This window comes from Dryobates pubescens, chromosome 33, assembly GCF_014839835.1.
Source record: "Dryobates pubescens isolate bDryPub1 chromosome 33, bDryPub1.pri, whole genome shotgun sequence".
NCBI lineage: Eukaryota > Metazoa > Chordata > Aves > Piciformes > Picidae > Dryobates > Dryobates pubescens.
The window spans coordinates 812,147-831,036 of record NC_071644.1 but is presented as its reverse complement, the minus strand read 5'-3'; the positions used below and the strand labels follow the sequence as shown (position 1 = coordinate 831,036).

General features: G+C 59.3%; 1 protein-coding gene across 1 annotated transcript; it reads left to right on the top strand.

Annotated features, from left to right (window-relative positions):
* The first annotated feature begins 1,693 nt into the window (after positions 1–1,693).
* On the top strand, positions 1,694–7,074 carry CCDC30 (coiled-coil domain containing 30). The gene is made up of 6 exons (XM_054175637.1): positions 1,694–1,714; positions 1,949–2,067; positions 2,524–2,671; positions 3,498–3,619; positions 5,061–5,202; positions 6,934–7,074. The coding sequence occupies exons 1-6, from the start codon at positions 1,694–1,696 to the stop codon at positions 7,072–7,074; spliced, it is 693 nt and encodes a 230-aa protein (XP_054031612.1).
* Positions 7,075–18,890: the final 11,816 nt, after the last annotated feature.

Below are 18,890 nucleotides of genomic sequence, written 5' to 3'. Positions count from 1 at the left end.
CCCTGAGCCTCCTCTTCTGCAGGCTAAGCAACCCCAGCTCCCTCAGCCTCTCCTCACAGGGCTGTGCTCCAGACCCCTCCCCAGCTCTGTTGCCCTTCTCTGGACACCTTCCAGCAGCTCAACCTCTTTCCTAAGCTGAGGAGCCCAGAACTGGACACAGGACTCCAGGTGTGGCCTAAGCAGTGCTGAGCACAGGGCACAAGGACTTCCCTGCTCCTGCTGGCCACACTGTTCCTGCTCCAGGCCAGGATGCCCTTGGCCCTCTTGGCCCCCTGGGCACACTGCTGCCTCATGTTCAGCCTACCATCAACCAGCACCCCCAGGTCCCTCTCTGTTTGGCAGCTCTCAGCCACTCTGCCCCCAGCCTGTAGCTCCGCCTGGGGTTGCTGTGGCCAAAGTGCAGCCCCTGGCACTTGGCCTTGTTGAATGCCATCCTGTTGGCCTCTGCCCATCTGCCCAGCCTGGCCAGGTCCCTCTGCAGAGCCCTTCTGCCCTCTAACTGACCAACATCTGCTCCCAGCTTGCTGTCAGCTGCACACTTGCTGATGGCTGACTCAATGCCCTCATCCAGATCATCAATGAAGATGTTAAAGAGGCTGGGGCCCAGCACTGAGAGCTTCACCAAGGCCAAGGGAGAGGTGGTAGATGCCCCATCCCTGGCAGCACCCAGGTCAGGATGTTTGGGGCTCTGAGCACCCTGCTCTGGTTGCAGTGTCCCTGCTGAGTGCAGGGGGCTGTGCAGGATGAGCTTTGCAGGTCCCTGCCCACCCAACCCCCTCTGCCAGCCCATGGCTGTGCTCTGCAGGTGCTGTCCCTGCTCCCAGCATTCCTCTTGTCTGCCTCACCCTTGCTGCTCTCCCACTGCAGGCACTGCAGGAGGGTTCTGCTCAAGTGCAAAAGTGATTTCTCCTTTTGAACCTCAGGTGAAAGCTGAGCTGAAGCAAGCCCGGGCTAAGCTCTCAGACACGACTGAAGCTTGCTCCTCTCTCTCTGCACAGTGGGGAAAAAGCCAGCAGAAGGTGCAGGAGCTTGAGCAGGAGCTCCTGAAGTGCTCCCAGGCTGAGAGACTGCAGAGCAGCCTGCAAGAGAGACTTGCACAGGAGAAAGCCAAAGCCTGCGAAGCACAGAGAAAGGTAACTCAGGGGTGAGAGCTGAGCTCACAGCAGCTCTGGCTGCAGCTGGAGAGGAGGAAGCAGCAGCAGCAGCTCCCCAGAACTGGTTCCCTGAAGTCCATTTTGCTGGTCCAGTTTGAGATCCCTTGGCTAAACAGGTTAGGAAAGATGTCTGCTCTGAGTGAGGAGCAGAGCAGCCAGCTGTGGTGGCTCAGCTCCTGTCCCTAGAGCTCACTGCTCTGCAGAGCCTGGCTGCAGGCAGCCCAGGGCAGCTTCCTGCTGAAGGGATTTGCTGCTCTTTGCGGGGGGGCACCCTGCACAAGCTGCTGTTCTCCAGGGCATCCTCTCTGGCTGTTCCTGCACTGCTAGCTGGGCTCAGCTCTGGAGTGTGCAGGGCCAGAAGGCTGCTGCTGATGCACAGCAGGGGCTGGACCCAAACCTGGGAGCTGCTGGCAAAGCTTTGCCTTTCCTGGGCTGGGACCCAAAGAGAAGCAGAGAATCCTGGAATCACTTTGGGTGGAAAAGGCCTTTCAGATCACCAAGCCCAACCATTAACTAACTACCCAGTCTGGTGCTAGACCATGTCCCACAGCACCACCTCTGTGACTAGAGGTCACTGTATCCTCCAGGCACTAATCCTGGAATCAGTTTGGGAGAAGCAGAAGCACTCTGGAGGAGAAGCAAATCTTCCATGCCCCTGGCTTGGGGCCTGAGGGATCCCAGGGCCCTGATCCCTCCCATTCAGGCACTGGCTGATCACTTCAGACAGCTGAATCCCTGTCCAATTTGCCTCCCAGATCTCCAAACTGCAGCAGAAGCTGAAGGCTTCCCAACAGCAGCTGCTGCTGGCAGAAGCCTGTGGCTCAGACAAGAAACTGCTGGAGGAGGAGCTGAAGCAGGCCAGGGAGAATGGAGCTCGTGTGCAACAAGAGCTTCAGGAGGAGCAGCTGAAGAGGTATCAGGTGCTGGGGAGGCCCTGTGCTGTGAGCAGAGGGCAGCTGTGTGCCAGCAGACACTGCTGTGCCAGCCTGCAGCTCCCTCCTGCAGCTCCCTCCAGGGCTCTCAGTCACTGCCCTGCTGCTTTCACCTCCTGTCTCCCGTTTCTGCCTTGCCTCTGTCCCTGGCAGAGCTCTGCAGGATCTCCTTTTGTGGACATGTAACAGCTTTTGGGGGGCCTCAGCTGCCCCAGGAGGTGCATGGCCTCTCCTTGCCAGCCCAGGGGTGTGCTTAGCCCTCTAGGTGCCAGCAGTGGCTCAGGCGCACATCCTGCAGCCTTGCACGGGCCACGGGGCCAGGGAAGGGCTGCTGCTCTCTTTCTGCCCTCCTTGCTGCCCAGGGCAGGGGCAGTTGTTCCCAGCCTTGGGCCCCGGGGTGGGCTGCAGGGCAGTGCCTGAGGGCAGGCTGCTTTCAGGAAGCTGCTGGAGCAGCAGGCGGAGGAGCTGCGGCAGCAGCTGCGGCAGGCGCGGCAGGCGGAGGCGGCGCTGGCCAGGCTGCAGGTGGAGCTGCAGGCCAAGACTCTGCACCTCCTGGAGGGTGAGAGGAAAAGTGACTCCAGCGAGGTGAGCTGCAGCACCCAGGGGCATGCTGGAGGCTGAGCCACTGGAGCAGAATCCAGCACGGTGGGGGTCAGAAGGGACCTCTGGGGACGTGAGGAACAAGTTCTGCCCCAGGAGGCTGCTGGAACCCTGCAGCAGGCTGCCCAGGGAGGTGGTTGGGCTCCATCCCTGCAGGTACTCAAGGTCAGGCTGGACAGGGCTCTGGGCAGCCTGCTCCAGTGGAGGATGTCCCTGCTGAGTGCAGAGGGGTTGGCCTGGATGAGCTTTGGAGGCCCTTTCCAACCCAGATCTGTGCTTCTATGATCTGGTCAAAGCCTCCTGTTAAAGCAGGGTCCCCCAGAGCACTGAGCCCAGGGTGACCATGGCCAGGGGGGGTTGGAACCTCTCCAGAGGAGACTCCACAGCCTCCCTGGGCCAATCCAGCCAGGTGCTGAGCCCTTGCAGATGCTGCTGATTCCAACAGGAGCTGGAGGAGAAGCAGCATCCCAGGTCATGTAGCTGTCCTGGGGATGCAGCTGTGAGGGCACAGGAGGGACTGAAGGGAGGGGGAAGAGGCTGTCCCCTCTTTCTGCAGGACAGATGTGGCCAAGTCCTCTGCCTGGGGCAGTGCTTTTCCACCCTCCCCCCTGCCAAAGCCTGCAGCCCCCAGCAGTGCAGGAATCCACCCTCCCACTTCTTCCATCCCCTCTGCCCCCCGAGGCTGCTGCCTGCCGCCCTGGATGTCCCCTGGAGAGGGAACCCCTGGGACTTGTGCCAGCTGTAGAGAGCAGACTGGACAGAGGCAGAGGAGCAGAGGCCAGCAGGGGAATTAATGATTGCTGCTTCCCAGCACCTCCAGTGCCAGAAGGAGAAGCAGAAGCTCTCTGAGCAGCTTGGGCTGCTGAAGGAGGACAACAAAGCTCTGTACGAGGAAGGAGTTCGCCTGCTGAAGCAGAAGGAGCTGTGTGTCAGGTACTGCCTGAGCAGCAGGGCCCTGTGCACAGGTGCCCAAAGGAGCCTCCCAGCCTGCCCTGGGTGCCAGGGGAGCTCATGGAGCAGGGCATGCTGAGAGGCATCACATGGCACGGGCACAACACCCAGGGGGTCAGGCCCAGGCAGCAGGGGGCACGAAGGGCAGTTCCTGATGCCTGACCTCCTCCTGCAGCCAGGGGAGCTGCCTGGGGCTGTGGGCACTGGGGCTGTGGGCACTGTCTGCTGCACTTCAGTGAAGCCTTGCACCCTGGCTGCCCCAGCACTCTCCTGCAGCAGCTCCTGGCACAGGGCTTGGCTCAGTGCCCTCTGCCCTGGGTGAAGCCTGGCTGCTGGCCAGGCCCAGAGAGTGGTGGGACTGGAGCTGGACCTGGCTGCACCCAGCCACCAGTGGTGGCCCCCAGGGCTCAGCTCTGGGCCCTGTCCTCTTCAGTGTCTTCAGCACTGTTTGGGGGAGGGCATGGAGGCAGCCTCGGTGAGGCTGCACCCAGCTGGGTGGCTGAGTGCCTCTGCCAGAGGGGAGGGAAGCCTCACAGGGGGTCTGGGCAGGTCAGAGCCATGGCCAAGGCTCAGTGGATGAAGCTCAACAAGGCCAAGGGCCAGGGCCTGCCCCTGCCTCACAGCAACCCCATGGGGAGCTCCAGCCCTGGGGAGGTGTGGATGGAAAGCTGCAGCTGGGAGAGGGCCCTGGGGGGGTTGGGTGGCAGCCACTGCCCAGGAGCCAGCAGTGCCCAGGGGCCAAGCAGGGCAATGGCCTCCTGGCTTGGGGCAGAAGCAGGGTGGGCAGCAGGGCCAGGAGGTGACCATCCCCCTGTGCTCAGCACTGGGCAGGCCACAGCTGGAGGGCTGTGCTCAGCCCTGGGCCCTCCCTGCAGGAAGGACACTGAGGGGCTGGAGGTGTCCAGAGCAGGGCAGCCAGGCTGGAGAAGGGCCTGGAGCCCCTGGGCTGGAGGAGGGCTGAGGGAGCTGGGGGGGTTGAGGCTGGAGGAGAGGAGGCTGAGGGAGACCTCCTTGCTCTCTGCAGCTCCCTGCAGGGAGGTTGGGGTGAGGAGGGGGCAGCCTCTGCTCCTTGGTGCCCAGGGCCAGGAGCAGAGGCAATGGTTCCAAGCTGCCCCAGGGGAGGCTCAGGCTGGAACCAGGAAAGGTTTCTGCCCTGGCAGGGATCTCAGCCCTGGAATGGTCTGCCCAGGGCAGTGCTGCAGTGCCCAGCCCTGGGGGGGTTCCAGCAGCTGTGGGCCTGGGGCTTAGGGCAGTTGGACTGAAGGATCTTGGAGGCCTCTTCCAAGCAGCTCTGTTCTGTGAGCTGGGATATGGCTGAGGCTGCCAGGCCAGGCTTGGGGGAGCATCAGTACATCCAGGAGCTCTCCTGCCCTGCCCTTGGCCTCGAGCACAAAGGCTTTGGCAGCCTGGTCCCTGCCCCCAGGCAGTACAAGGAGATGCAGCTGCGGCACAAGGAGAAGCTGCGCAGGGCCAAGGAGGCCTTCATCCACGAGGTGAAGCAGAGGGACAGCAGGATCAAGCAGCTGGAAAATGAGCTCAGCCTGACCAAGCTGCAAGTGGAAAAGGTGAGAGAAGACAGCCAGGGCTTCTCCTGCAAGGGAAGGCGCTGCAGCAGCTGCAGGCTGTCTGCAGGAGCCTCCCTTCTTGCCAGGGCTTAGCTCCGGGGCTGGTTCTGCTCAGGACCTTCCTCAGGGCACGGAGGCAGCCTCAGGCAGCCTGGTGATGACACCAAGCTGTGGGGGATGTTGATCTGCTGGAGGGTCAGAGGCTCTCCAGAGGGATCTGGCTGGGTGGGCTGAGGGCAGTGGGATGAGGTTCAACCAGGCCAAGGGCTGGGTCCTGCCCTTGGGTCACAACAACCCCAGGAAGGCTCCAGGCCTGGGGCAGAGTGGTTGGAAACTGCCCAGCAGAGAAAGCCCTGGGGGTGCTGGGTGGGCAGCAGCTGAAGGTGAACCAGGATGTGCCCAGCTGGCCAGGAAGGCCACCAGCAGCCTGGCCTGGAGCAGCAGGGCAGGGATTGTCCCCCTGGACCGGGCACTGGTGAGGCCACACCTCAAATCCTGGGGTCAGCTTTGGGTCTCTCACACCAAGAAGGACACTGAGGGCTGGAGCAGGGCCAGAGAAGGGCAACAGAGCTGGGGAAGGGTCTGGAGAGCAGGGCTGGGGAGGAGCAGCTGAAGGAGCTGGGGGGTGTTGAGTGTGGGGAAGAGAAGGCTGCGGAGAGACCTCCTTGCTCTCTGCAGCAACCTGAAAAGATGCTGGATCCAGGTGGGGGTTGGGCTCTGCTCCCTGGCATGCAGGTTGTCTATTAGAATGAAGTTCTCCCCTGAAAGGGTTCTGAGGCACTGGCACAGGCTGCCCAGGGAGGTGGTGGAGTCCCCAGCCCTGGAGGTATTGAAGAGTCTGCAGACCTGGTGCTGGGGGACATGGCCTAGCTGAGGACTTGCCAGTGTTAGGCTAAGGATAGGACTTGATGCTCTTAAAGGACTTTGGCAGTCTGGGCAACTCTGTGACTCTGTGGAGTAAGGAATCCCAGCTAGGAGCCAACACTCCTGGTGCTGAGCCCTTTGGGAAAGTGCTTTAAGGTGCAGAGGGCACAGAGGAGAGTGAAGAGTCCTCACTGCTTGTAACTGACAGCAGCTGAACAGGAGCCAGCAGTGTGCCCAGGGGGCCAAGAAGGCCAAGGGCATCCTGGCCTGCATCAGGAGTAGTGTGGCCAGCAGGAGCAGGGAGCTCATCCTGCCCTGTGCTCAGCACTGCTCAGGCCACACCTGGAGTCCTGTGTCCAGTTCTGGGCTCCTCAGGTCAGGAAAGAGGTTGAGCTGCTGGAAGGTGTCCAGAGAAGGGCAACAGAGCTGGGGAGGGGTCTGGGGCACAGCCCTGGGAGGAGAGGCTGAGGGAGCTGGGGTTGCTTAGCCTGGAGAAGAGGAGGCTCAGGGGAGACCTTCTTGCTCTCTGCAACTCCCTGAAGGAAGGTTGGAGCCAGGTGGGGGTTGGTCTCTTCCCCCAGGCACCCAGCACCAGAACAAGAGGACACAGTCTCAAGCTGTGCCAGGGGAGGTTTAGGCTGGAGGTGAGGAGAAAGTTCTTCCCAGAAGGAGTAACTGGCCATGGGGATGTGCTGCCTGGGGAGGTGGTGGAGTCCCCATCCCTGGAGGTGTTCAAGAGGGGATTGGATGTGGCACTTGGAGCCATGGTTTAGTCAGGAGGTGCTGGGTCACAGCTTGGACTTGCTGAGCTCTGAGGTCTTTTCCATCCTGGTTCATTCTGTGATCCTCTCCTGCACCCCTGTGCAGGGGCAGGTGCTGGTGGCACAGCTCACTGCTGAGAGGGAGAGACTGCTGCAGGAGAGAAGAGAGCTCCTCCAGAAGGGAAGTGAGCAGGAGGAGACCCCTGGGAGCACCTGCCCTACACTGGGCCCCCTGCAGAGCAGGTAGGCACTGCCTGCTGGCACAGCTCTGGCAGCCTGCCTCCTGCTCTGGTTTTGTGCCTCAGTACCGCAGAGCAAGGCCTGAGCTGTGCCCTGGGGGCTGCTGCCCTGGGTGTGAAATGCTGGGGGTGCCTCCAGCCCTGCCCCCAGCACCGAGCTGAGGCCACAGGGGCTGAGGCTCCTTTGCAAATGCAGCCTGGCCAGCTGGGAAATCCTTTGTGCCTTGCAGGTGTGAGGTGCTGAGGGGGCAGCTCCTGGCTGAGGAGAAGGTGAAGCTGCACTACAGCAAGCTGCAGCCCTCCGGGCCCCTGCAGCCCCCCAGCCCCCTGCAGCCCCCTGGCCCCCTGCAGCCCCCCGGGCCCCTGCCCAGCTGGCAGCGCACAGCCAGGAGCACGGAGGTGAGACTGGGGCAGGGCTGGGGCTCAGCAGGGGCAGTGCAGGAGCTGAGGGGGCAGGGTGGTGTTTGCAGCTGAGGGTGCTGGGGAGGGGCTGGGTGGGGACAAGGAGCACAGGGCAGGCCCTAAGGGCTTTGTCGGTGAGCAGGGACTGCGGGCAGCCGAGCTCCAGGCTCCTGCCAGAGCAGCTCCAGCCCAAGCTGCTGCACCAGGAGAGCCTAACCCACAGGGGCAGGAATGGCCCTTCGGCTCTGCTGCAGATTCAGAGCTGCTCAGAGCCCTTCAGTTCAGGGTTAGCTTCCCCTGAGCAGGGAGGCAGGGCAGTGTGGCTGGGAATGGCTCTGCTGGGAGCCAAGAACCCTCAGGATGAGCTGGGCACTGGAAGCCGCTGGGCTGAGCAGGACCTAAACACTCAGGTTTGGGCTGCCCAAGGGAATGATGAACTTCAGGAGGAGAAATGGAGACAAATGCAGGGAAGTCAACAGCTTTGGAAATCCAAGTTTCAAGGACTTCTGAACCCCAGGATAGAGACTTGGAAGGTCCTTGGTGCATGCTGAAGTGTGGAGGAGGCAGAGGCTGTGTGGGGCCTGGCACGAGGAGCTGTTTGTGTCCCTCTGGGCTTGGTTTCTTCCCCTTCGTTTCCCCTGAGCTAGTCAGGGCTGAGGAGCTTTCCTGAGCCCCAAAGGTGACATCTGTGGGGCTGGGGCTCGTGGGGAGCAGGACTGGGGGCAGTCTGCATGCTGCTGTCTGGGGTCTGATGTGCAGCTCCTGCTTTGGGACTCTCTCTTCCCCCTTCCAGGACTCCAGGAGCGGTCACATCCCTGAGCGCCAGCTCCAGGGCAAGCTGCTGCCAGCTCCCCGTGCCAGGTACAAGGGGAGGAGGCAGGGAAGGCCTCTCTGCATGTGCTGGGGGAGAGCTTGAGCATTCTGGCTGCTCCACCCTCTGCTTCCACCTCCAAGGCTCAGCTCTGTGCTCACAGTGTAAGGAAAATGGTGCTGAAGCCACTGGGCTGCAGCAGTGGCGTTCAGGCTCTGTGTGGGCACACAGTGGGGCTTGGAGCTGGGCCTGGTGCCCTCGGGGTGTGGAGGAGCTCTGCAGCAGAGCTTCTGAGACTCAGAGGAGCAGAGCTGCTTGAGGCTGCAGGAGCCATGGCCCAGGCTATGGGGCAGGAGGCAGCCTGAGCTCTTTCTCCAGCCCTGCAGGCAGGAGCACCAAGCTGGGTGCCCAGAGGGGCTGTGCCAGCCTGCTCTCTGCCTGCTGCAGCAGGCTTGGTTACAGCCTGTGGGTGCTGGTGAGGGTGAGGCACAGTGAGAGGAGGCTCTGGGCTAGAGCAGGGCCAGCAGGGTGTGGGACCTTAGTCCATGTGCAGTGCACTGCCCTTGGCCTGGGCTGCCTCGCAGGGGGGCAGGGAGGGGGCTGGGGTGGTGCAGGTGGCAGAGGGCCAGGCAGAGTTGGCAGTGACCACAGAGAGACATTTGTTTGTTTGCAGCTTCCCAGCACGAGAGCCACCAGAGCCTCTCAGCACCCTGAAGGCCACACAGGACACAAAGCCTGAAGGAGAAGCTGAAAGCCAAGACTCAGCCTTTTGCTTGTCCCCCTCCCAGCCTTCTGAGATTGGCTACTTGAATGTAGCTTGGCCTGGAGACAGCACAGCCCCCCAGCTGCAGCAGCAGAGTCAGAGCCTGGGCCCCCAGAACTCCTAACTGGGGGAAGAGGCTTGGGGCAGAGGAGCTGGGCTGGGAGGTTTGGAGCTGCTGTTGGGGCTGCAGGGGCAGCACTGCCCTGCTGAGCTCTGGCACCACTTGGCCCTGACCTGCAGAGCAGCTTTGGAGCAGCTTGCCCAGCTGCAAGGGGCTGTGTGTGGGCTCAGGCCAGAGGCAGCCAGAGGCCTGAATGTGCAGAGCAAGTCAGTGGCAGGGAGGAGGCTTGGGCTGAAGAGCATCTTGCTCTCAGGCCAAAGTCCTTGTCCAGTGCCAGCTCTGTCACTCAAGCCTGAAGCTCCTTTCCAGCCTGTGCCCAGTTGCCTCCATGCCCTGCAGCTGAGCTCAGCTGCTGCCTTTTGCCAAGCTCTCCCCACAGCCCTTTGGCTTTGGGCAGTGCCTGCAGAGGGCAATGGGAGGATGGAGGCCCCGAGGGTGGGGAGGAGAAATGTTCCCCTGCAGCCCTGGGGTGCACCAAAAGGTGCTGGGCACAGCAGAGAGAAAACCAAGGCACAGCTCTTGACGTGGAGGCTGGAGGCTTGGGCTGCCTCCTGGGCCCTCTTTCAATTGCAGCAGTTGTCCAAGTCCCTCCAGGCAGCCTTACCACTTCCTCCTGTGGCTTTCTGGGCTACTCCCTCCCTGGAGCTGATCCCTTGAGAGCAGGGGGAAAGGGCCCTGCACCACAATGCCTTGTGCAGTGTGCAGTGGCTCTGCTTCCTGACAGCCCTGGTTAGGGGCAGGAGTCCCTTTTGCCACCCTCAGTCCCTTTTTTGGGGGCAGCTGTCCCGTGCCCTGCACACTCTGCACGGCCACTGGATGGCGCTGGAGAGTCAGGGGCTGCCTGCTGAGCTCCAAAGGCCGCAGCAGGCTCTGGGAGCTGCCTGCACAGCACATGCACATTTGCCCTCTCTCTGCCCTGCCCTTTCCCAGCTCCTTTCCCAGCTCCCCTTCCTCTCGCCCCAGCAGCTGACACTTCTCCTGTGCCGCAATGGAGCAGCTCCCAGAGTGAGAGCCAGGCCTCAGGCCCTGCCCTGCAGCACAGCTCAGTGCAGCTCCCTCCCAGCTGCTGCAGAACTGCTGCTGACTGCTTCCACTTTTCTCTGGAGCATTCCCAGAGTCACACAGAAGCAGGGAAGGAGAGAGGGTGGAAGGCACCTCCAGAGATCATGGAGTCCAAACCAGTCCCAGGGGGTGGGGGACAGGTGGGCAAGGGGCTGCAGAAGGAGCTGAGTGCCTTTGGCATGGAGCACAGCAGCTTCTGTGCCCCAGAGGCCTCAGCAGCATCAGCTTGCTGCTGGTGGTGGTGCCAGGGGCGCTGGTGGAACTGGTGCTGGAGGTGTTGGTAGTGGTGGAGGTGCTGGTGCTGTTAGTGGTAGTGGTGGAGGTGCTGGTGCTCTTAGTGCCAGTGCTGGTGGTGCTGGTAGTGGTGCAGAAAGACTCAGGTTGGAGCAGACCTTTAGGATCCCCAAGTCCCACCCAGAAGCCTACCCTGCAAGGCTCAGCCCTAAACCATCGCCCCAAGCACCACATCCAAACCACCTCTCAACACACCTGGGCTTGGTGACTCAAGCACCTCCCTGGGCAGCCTCTGCCAGGGTGCTGTGGTCACAAGCAGGTTATTAATAGTCAGTAGGAGGAGTGATTAATAAAAGTATTAATAACTTCATTAATAAACCCCCCCGTGGAAAATGTGACTCAAACCTATTTGCTGGCTCAGGCTCTTGGGCTGTGGGGCAGATCTCTCAGCAGCAGGACCATGGAACAACTCAACCAACAGGAGCAAAAGTCCAGAACCAACAGACAGCAATCTGGACTGTAAGGAGAAAAGGGAACATCTGCACCAGAGGCAGGGATTGCCCCCAAGGGGGAGGGAGGGGGGGGACTCCAGAATGCTCTGGGGCAGCAGACCTTCAATAGGTGCTTCTGAGAATCAGATTTCATCATTCCTGCCTGAGCCTGGCACCCTCTGGGGGTTTAAACACAACCAAACTGGCATCCAGCAGGTGAGAGCTGCAGGAGCAGCTTCACCTTCTGCTGGCTTCTGCAGCCTGCTGCTGAGGCACACTCAGGGTTTGCCCCTGGAGGCTTCCTAGCTGAAAGCTTTGTGTGGTGCTTCAGCCCACCCTGCATTAACAAGGACTCAGCTAACTCAGGCAAGCAAATGGCAGCTGCATTCCCAGGCAGAACTACACTCTGCAATGGAATGCAATGGCTGTGTGCACATAGAATCATAGAATCATAGAATCAATAAGGTTGGAAGAGACCTCAGAGATCATCAGGTCCAAGCTGTCACCCAGCACCTCATGGCTACTGAACCATGGCTCCAAGTGCCACGTCCCAGCTTCCTACTTCAAGCCTCAGGGTCAGAAAAAAATACTTCTCTCTGCTTTCTGAAGCTGGACTCAGACAATCACGAACATTCCTCTGCTGGAGAGAGCAGAAAAGAGCACTGGGGAATCCCACAAGTAAGGCCTGATGCTACCACTGGGGTCCCACCTTCTGCTCCCAGTATAACCATCACCACTGCCAGGCCAGGGCAGGAAACATCTATTGTCAAGACAAAGACACTGCCTGATACTTCATCTCATTCAGTGCTTACCACCCAACTGCTCCTCTCTGGGCCAGTACACATGCTCACCAGGCTGGAGCAGGACAGAGCCCTCAGGCTGAGCAAGGGCAGTGGATAAGTTTCTGATGTAATGCCACGAAGGTGGGAACAGAGGCAAATCCACCCAGGGTACATGGAGTGAGGGCAACCAAAGTAACAAGTCAGTGTTCAGTGCTTGCATGAAAAGCAAACCCAGCACTGGAAACCTTAGCTATAACCTGCAGCTCATCCCTTCATGGTGAGCCCTCCCTAGCCAAAATGTGGTTCCCTCATGCATGGCTGTTCCCAGCCCCTGATGATGCTCTGCATGACAGGAGGGACAGTTAGGCAGGTATTTACGGGGAGCAGAGGGACCTGGGCAGGCTGGGCAGATGGGCAGAGGCCAAGGGCAGGAGATTGAACACAGCCAAGTGCCAGGGGCTGCACATTGGCCACAGCAACCCCAGGCAGTGCTACAGGCTGGGGGCAGAGTGGCTGAGAGCAGCCAGGCAGAGAGGGACCTGGGGGTGCTGGTTGACGGTAGGCTGAACATGAGCCTGCAGTGTGCCCAGGCAGCCAGGAGGGCCAATGGCATCCTGGCCTGCATCAGGAACAGTGTGGCCAGCAGGAGCAGGGAGGTCATTCTGCCCCTGTACACTGCGCTGCTTAGGCCACATCTTGAGTCCTGTGTCCAGTTCTGGGCTCCTCAGTTTAGGAAGGAGGTTGACTTGCTGGAATGAGTCCAGAGAAGGGCAACAAAGCTGGGGAGGGGTCTGGAGCACAGCCCTGGGAGGAGAGGCTGAGGGAGCTGGGGTTGCTTAGCCTGGAGAAGAGGAGGCTCAGGGGTGACCTTCTTGCTCTCTGCAACTACCTGAAGGGAGGTTGTAGACAGGCAGAGGTTGGTCTCTTCTCCCAGGCACCCAGCACCAGAACAAGAGGACACAGTCTCAGGATGCACCTGGGGAGTTTTAGGCTGGAGGTTAGGAGGAAGTTTTACACAGAGAGGGTAATTGCCCATTGGTATGTGCTGCCTGAGGAGGTGGTGGAGTCACCATCACTGGAGGTGTTCAGGAGGAGACTTGATGGGGTGCTTGGTGCCATGGGTTAGTTGATTAGGTGGTGTTGGATGATAGGTTGGACACAATGATCTCAAAGGTCTCTTCCAACCTGGTCTGTTCTATTCTGTTCTGTTCTGTTCTGTTCTATTCTATTCTATTCTAAAACAGCACAGAAATCTCCCTCACCAGGAGGAAAACTGCCCCCTGCTCCCCCCCCAACCTCCCCTTCCCCTTTTCCTCCATTTAATTAGAAGAAAAGAGAATGTCAGACAGCTGCTAGTTCAAAGCACTGTCAGAAAGCCACTGTGCTTATCTCAGGGTTAGCTGATAAGGGCTCCCCAGCAAAGCAGCCAGCAGAGAGAGCAGAGTGAAATGGAATGTGAGCTTGCTGGAAATGCATCCCACACACCTGCCCAGTGAGCTTCCCTTAGGATCCTGCCTCGCTTTGCTTCTCACACCCAGCTGTGGGTGTGGTTATGCTTTTTCACTCTCCTGCTGCAAAATCTGCAGCTGGCTTTTTAAAGGCAGAGCCTGAAGGTGTCACCCTGTGCAGCAGAGAGGCTGCTGCTGAGGCTGGCAGGGCTGCTGGCTCTGCAGCTTTGCCTGTATGGAGAGCTCCTTCAGCTGCAATCTTCGCAGCGGTGCTGCTTGCTTCTCCCCACGCACCGCAGCTGTCGTGGGGACCCCGGGGCTGGGCTCTCGGCCCTGGGCTCCACAAGGCTGTGCAGCCAGAGGCCTTGCAGCCTGTCTGGGTGAACTGAAGTGCAGCTCGGCTTCCAAGTGAGGCCTGTTTAAGAAGGACATCGAGACACTTGAAGGTGTCCAGAGAAGGGCAACAAGGCTGGGGAGAGGCCTTGAGCACAGCCCTGTGAGGAGAGGCTGAGGGAGCTGGGGTTGCTTAGCCTGGAGAAGAGAAGGCTCAGGGGTGACCTCATTGCCCTCTACAACTACCTGAAAGGTGGTTGTAGCCAGGTGGGGGTTGGTCTCTTCTCCCAGGCAACCAGCACCAGAACAAGGGGACACAGTCTCAAGCTGTGCCAGGGGAGGTTTAGACTCGAGGTGAGGAGAAAGTTCTTCACTGAGCGAGTCGTTCGTCACCGGGATGTGCTGCCCAGGGAGGTGGTGGAGTCACCGTCCCTGGAGGTGTTCAAGGGGAGACTGGATGTGGCACTTGGTGCCATGGTCTAGTCGTGAGGTCTGTTGGGACAGGTTGGACTCGATGATCCTTGGGGTCTCTTCCAACCTTGGTTATACTGTGAGACTGTGAGACTGTGATACTGTTGTGGTAGGTTGAGAGAGGGCTTAGCTCTCCCTCCTCCACAGAGTAAGAAAGCACAGCTAACCCAGTCGAAGAGCAAGCTATATCTTTACAAGCATATATGGAAAGCAGGTTCTATATCACACAATCTATACAGGGATTTACAATACATACACAGAAATATACAGCAAAGAGAAATAACACAACAAAAATCCCTCCCTGTCGTAGTTTGGGCTGGGTGCCCTCTGCTACAGGGGTGTTTCCTGTGTCCAGAAGTCCATCCCAGTGGGTGGACTCAGGAAATTAGGTATTTCTACCATAATCCCTTGCACCACTATAAATTTTGTGGTGGGGTCTGGCACTTCCTCTTTCCTTCCCTCTCCGAGACTTGGTAACTGGGGGAGAGATCTCCCGGCCATGGCCTGATTGGGCCCAAGGCCACTGGGGGATGGGCAGGCTCAGGCCTGGCCAGCTGAGACTAGCCCAGCAGAGGGAGGGGGAAGAAGGAGCCCTGGGGGTTTTGGATGCACCCTCAGGTGGGGTTTGGAGTCTTTCTGGGTTTATTTTGGTTCCTTTCTTGTCACCATGTTTCCTTTTGTGCACACTCACTGTTCTCTATTTAAACTCTCCACTACTTTTGCAATCAGTTTGTCTGAGTCGTTATAGAATAGAATAGAATAGAATAGAATAGAATAGAATAGAATAGAATAAACCAGGTTGGAAGAGACCTTCAAGATCATCGCGTCCAACCCATCAACCAATCCAACACCGCCCAAGCAACTAACCCACGGCACCAAGCACCCTGTCAAGTCTTCTCCTAAAAACCTCCAGTGATGGTGACTCCACCACCTCCCCAGGCAGCCCATTCCAATGTGCAATCACTCTCTCTGTATAGAACTTTTTTCTAACATCCAGCCTGAACCTCCCCTGGCGCAGCCTGAGACTGTGTCCTCTTGTTCTGGTACTGCTTGCCTGGGAGAAGAGACCAACATCCGTCTGTCTACAACCTCCCTTCAGGTAGTTGTAGAGAGTAATAAGGTCACCCCTGAGTCTCCTCTTCTCCAGGCTAAGCAACCCCAGCTCCCTCAGCCTCTCCTCGTAGGGCTTATGTTCCAAACCCCTCACCAACTTTGTTGCTCTTCTCTGGACTCGTTCCAGCAAGTCAACCTCCTTCCTAAACTGAGGGGCCCAGAACTGGACACAGTACTCGAGGTGCAGCCTAACCAGTGCAGTGTACAGGGGCAGAATGACCTCCCTGCTCCTGCTGGCCACACTGTTCCTGATGCATTTCTGCCTGTGGTGGGGAGGGGGTCTGCCCCAACCCATTACACTCCCCCAGGAGGGATCCCTTCCCTGTAACCCCCTCTCTCCCCCCCTACCTCCCTTTTTTTCCCCACAAAGGGGTTAGAGAGAGAGAAATGCAAGTTACTAAGGGAAAGAGTTGTTAGTAAGCTTCACAAGCCCAGGCAGGGTTAGTTTGTGCTTATCTGAAGGCCAACTCCAGCAGTTCGCAGGGAAGCAGGCAGGGAGAACAGGCTGAAACCCACACTCCCCCAACTCCCAAACCAAACTGAACTGAGGGAAAAAAACCATTCCAACTGCTCCACAATCTAAAGTTGCATTTTATCCATGCACCAATGAAATTCGTTTAGAATATCAGAATGTTTTGGTTCTAGCACCGAAAACATTCAGCTGGAGTGTCCCAGCACTGTGTGTCTTACAGGCACAGCCTCAAGCGGTCACACCTGTGACTTCTCCCAGAGCTTGGACAAGGGCAAGGCAAGGTCCTGGCTCTTTGGGCTGCTACTTACAGCTCCCCCAAGACAATGCTGGCAGTGACCACAAAGACTGAGAGAGACAAGCCTGACACTGTAACCTAGGGAATGAGTTCCCTCCAAAGGTGGCCAAAGGCACTCACACCTGGCCCACTTGGACTCCAGGGCATGTTCAGACAAGCCTGGGCCACCTGAAAACCCAGAGCTGCTGGCTCCTGCCCCATGGGCTGGTCCAGAGCACCTCTGAGGCTTTTTGTCCCCTCAGGGCACGCTGCCTGACCACCCTCTCCAGAAAAAAACTTTTCCCTACTGCCCTGTCTCACCCTTCCCAGTCACAGCTTGAGGCTGTTCCCTCTTGCTCTATCACTACCTGGGAGAAGAGAGCAGCAGCAGCCTCTCCACAACCTCCTTTCAGGGAGCTGTAGACAGCCAGGAGGCCTCTCCTCTGTTTCACACTAACCATCCCCAGCTCCCTCAGTCTCTCCTCATCAGATTTATTCTCCAGGCCCTTCACAGCTTCCTTGCTCTCCTCTGCCCTGCCTCCAGCACCTCCACAGCTCTCTTGCACTGAGCTGCCCAAAACTGAGCACAGCACTCGAGGTGTGGCCTGCCCAGAGCCGAGTCCAACCGCCCTGCCAGAGCAGGATCACCCAGGGGAGGCTGCACAGGAAGGCATCCAGGTGAGTCCTGAAAGCCTCCAGAGAAGGAGACTCCACAACCCCCTGGGCAGCCTACTCCAGGGCTCTGATTCCCATCTCAATGACTTGAATTTCATAGCCAGTATTGGGAAGATTCCCTGCTACAGAACCCTCAGCTTGCTGCTCCATCCCTGTGACAAATAAAGGAGAAGAAGAAGAGAAATAGAGGAGATTTCTTTCTTTATACATTTGCTCTGCCTCCCCTGGAACTGACACAAAGGTTATGGAACCACAGAGCTGTCAGGCTTGGAAGGGAGCTCAAGGCTCAGCCAGTCCCAACCCCCTGCCATGGGCAGGGACACCTCACACCACAGCAGGCTGCTCACAGCCACCTCCAGCCTGGCTGCAAACACCTCCAGGCAGGAGGCTTCCACCACCTCCCTGGGCAGCCTGTGCCAGGCTCTCACCACCCTCATGGGCAACAACTTCTTCCTCACAGCCAATCTCAGTCTCCCCACTTCTAGTTTTGCTCCATCCCCCCCAGTCCTATCCCTCCCTGACACCCTCAAAAGTCCCTCCCCAGCTTTCTTGCAGCCCCTTGCAGCCCCCTGCAGATCCTGGAAGGCCACAATGAGGTCTCCTGGGAGCCTTCTCCTCTCCAGCCTGCACAACCCCAACTCTCTCAGGCTGTGCTCACAGCAGAGCAGCTCCAGCCCTCTGCTCCTCCTCGAGGCCCTTCTCTGGACACCTTCCAGCACCTCCAGAGCCTTCCTGGCACAGAGGCTCCAGAACTGGACCCAGAGCTGCAGGGGAGGTCTCAGCAGAGTGGAGCAGAGAGGGAGAATCACCTCAAAGGTTCCATCGTTTGCTTGTCCACAGCAGCATTTTGGGTCCCAATCCCCATTTTCCATGGCCCAAAGCCTTTTCTCTCCAGCTCCAAAGCAGCATCCTTGGTTCCCAAGCCAAATTTTAGGGCCCACAGCCAGGCAGAAGGGAATTACGGTGAGGGAGAGGTGGGCAAGGGGCTGCAGAAGCAGCTGAGTGCTTGTGAGGAAGCAGCTTGTGAGAAGCAGCTGAGTGAGGGCATGGAGCACAGCAGCTTCTGTGCCCCAGAGGCCTCAGCAGCCTCAGCTTTGTGATGTCACAGAGCCACTCATGACATCAGGGGCAGCATAAATCAGGGGCTGGGGCAGGCCATGCAGTCACAGTGCCTGGAGCTGCTGCTGGTGCTGATGGTGGTGCCAGGGGTGCTGGTGGAACTGGTGCTGGAGGTGTTTTTGGTGGTAGTGGAGCTGGTGCTGTTAGTGCCAGTGCTGGTGCTGTTGGTGCCAGTGCTGGTGCTGCTGGGGCTGTTGGTGCCAGTGCAGCTCTTGGTGGTGCTGGTGCTGTTGGTGCCAGTGCTGGTGGTGCTGGTGCTGCTCTTGGTGCTACTGCAGGTGCTGCTGCTGCAGGAGCTGCTGCTGCTGGAGCTGCTGCTGCTGCTGCTGGCACAGGCTGTAGGCAGCTGCCTGATCCTTGCTGCTCCTCGGGGCTCAGCTCCTGGTCTGCAGCCAGCAGCTGGCAGTGCCAGCAAGTGCTGCCTGGCAGCAGTGCCCAGGCAGTGGCCAGGCAGTGCAGTGCCCATTCCTGCAGGGCCATGAAGAGCATCTGGCGCTCAGTGCGAAGCTCAAGGCCGTGGCAGTGGCTCCTGCCCTCCAGGAGCAGCAGTGGCTTCTGTGAGTGCCGGGGCAGGTGTCTGGAGCAGATGAGCCTCTGGTGGGAGCTGGGGGACAGGTAGGGGCTGCAGGCCTGGGGCTGCTCTTTGGGCACCTCCTGGGCCCTCGGCCAGGAGCCGGGGCTGGGCTGCCTGCCTGTGGCGCTTTGCTCTGCGGGGAGGCAGCTGCGGAAGGGGCAGAGGATGCTGGGCAGGGAGCTGCCCCGAGCCCTGCCCGCAGCTGCTTCTGCTTTCTCTCTCGGCAGGCACGGCCCCGGGGCAGGGCCTGCGGAGGGCCGGCGGCAGGGCAGGCAGGGAGGAGCCGCAGGAGGCCGTCGGACGGCTGACAGCTTCGACGCCCAAGCCTTTCGGAGAGCATCTCAGCAGCTGCTGCAGGAGCATGAAGAGCTCCTGGAGAAGGAGCAAATCATCCAGCACCTGGCTGAGCAGCTGAGCAAAGCTGAAGGGGCCTCTCAGCAGCACCTCCACAGGCACACGGAGCTGCTGCAGCAGGGCACAGCAACCTTCCAGCACATGGCTCAGCAGCTGGCCAAAGCGGAGAGGAAGATTTTCAGGCTGCAGAAGGAGCTGCAGGAGCTGAAGAGAGTTTGCCTGCAGGAGACCTCAGCTTTCCAGAGGCAGGGTGCTCTGCAGGAGGCTCACCACAGGCAGCAGAGCAAAGAGGCCACCCAGAGGACAGAAGAGCTGCAGCAACAAG

What these genes read in the sequence shown, in the direction of transcription:
- CCDC30 (XM_054175637.1), top strand. Translation starts at nt 1,694, where the DNA reads ATGTCCCACAGCACCACCTCT. An exon ending in TGTCCCACAGCACCACCTCT is followed by an intron (nt 1,715 to 1,948) that starts GTGACTAGAGGT and finishes GCTTCCCAACAG; the next exon opens with CAGCTGCTGCTGGCAGAAGC. An exon ending in CAGAAGGAGCTGTGTGTCAG is followed by an intron (nt 3,620 to 5,060) that starts GTACTGCCTGAG and finishes CCCTGCCCCCAG; the next exon opens with GCAGTACAAGGAGATGCAGC.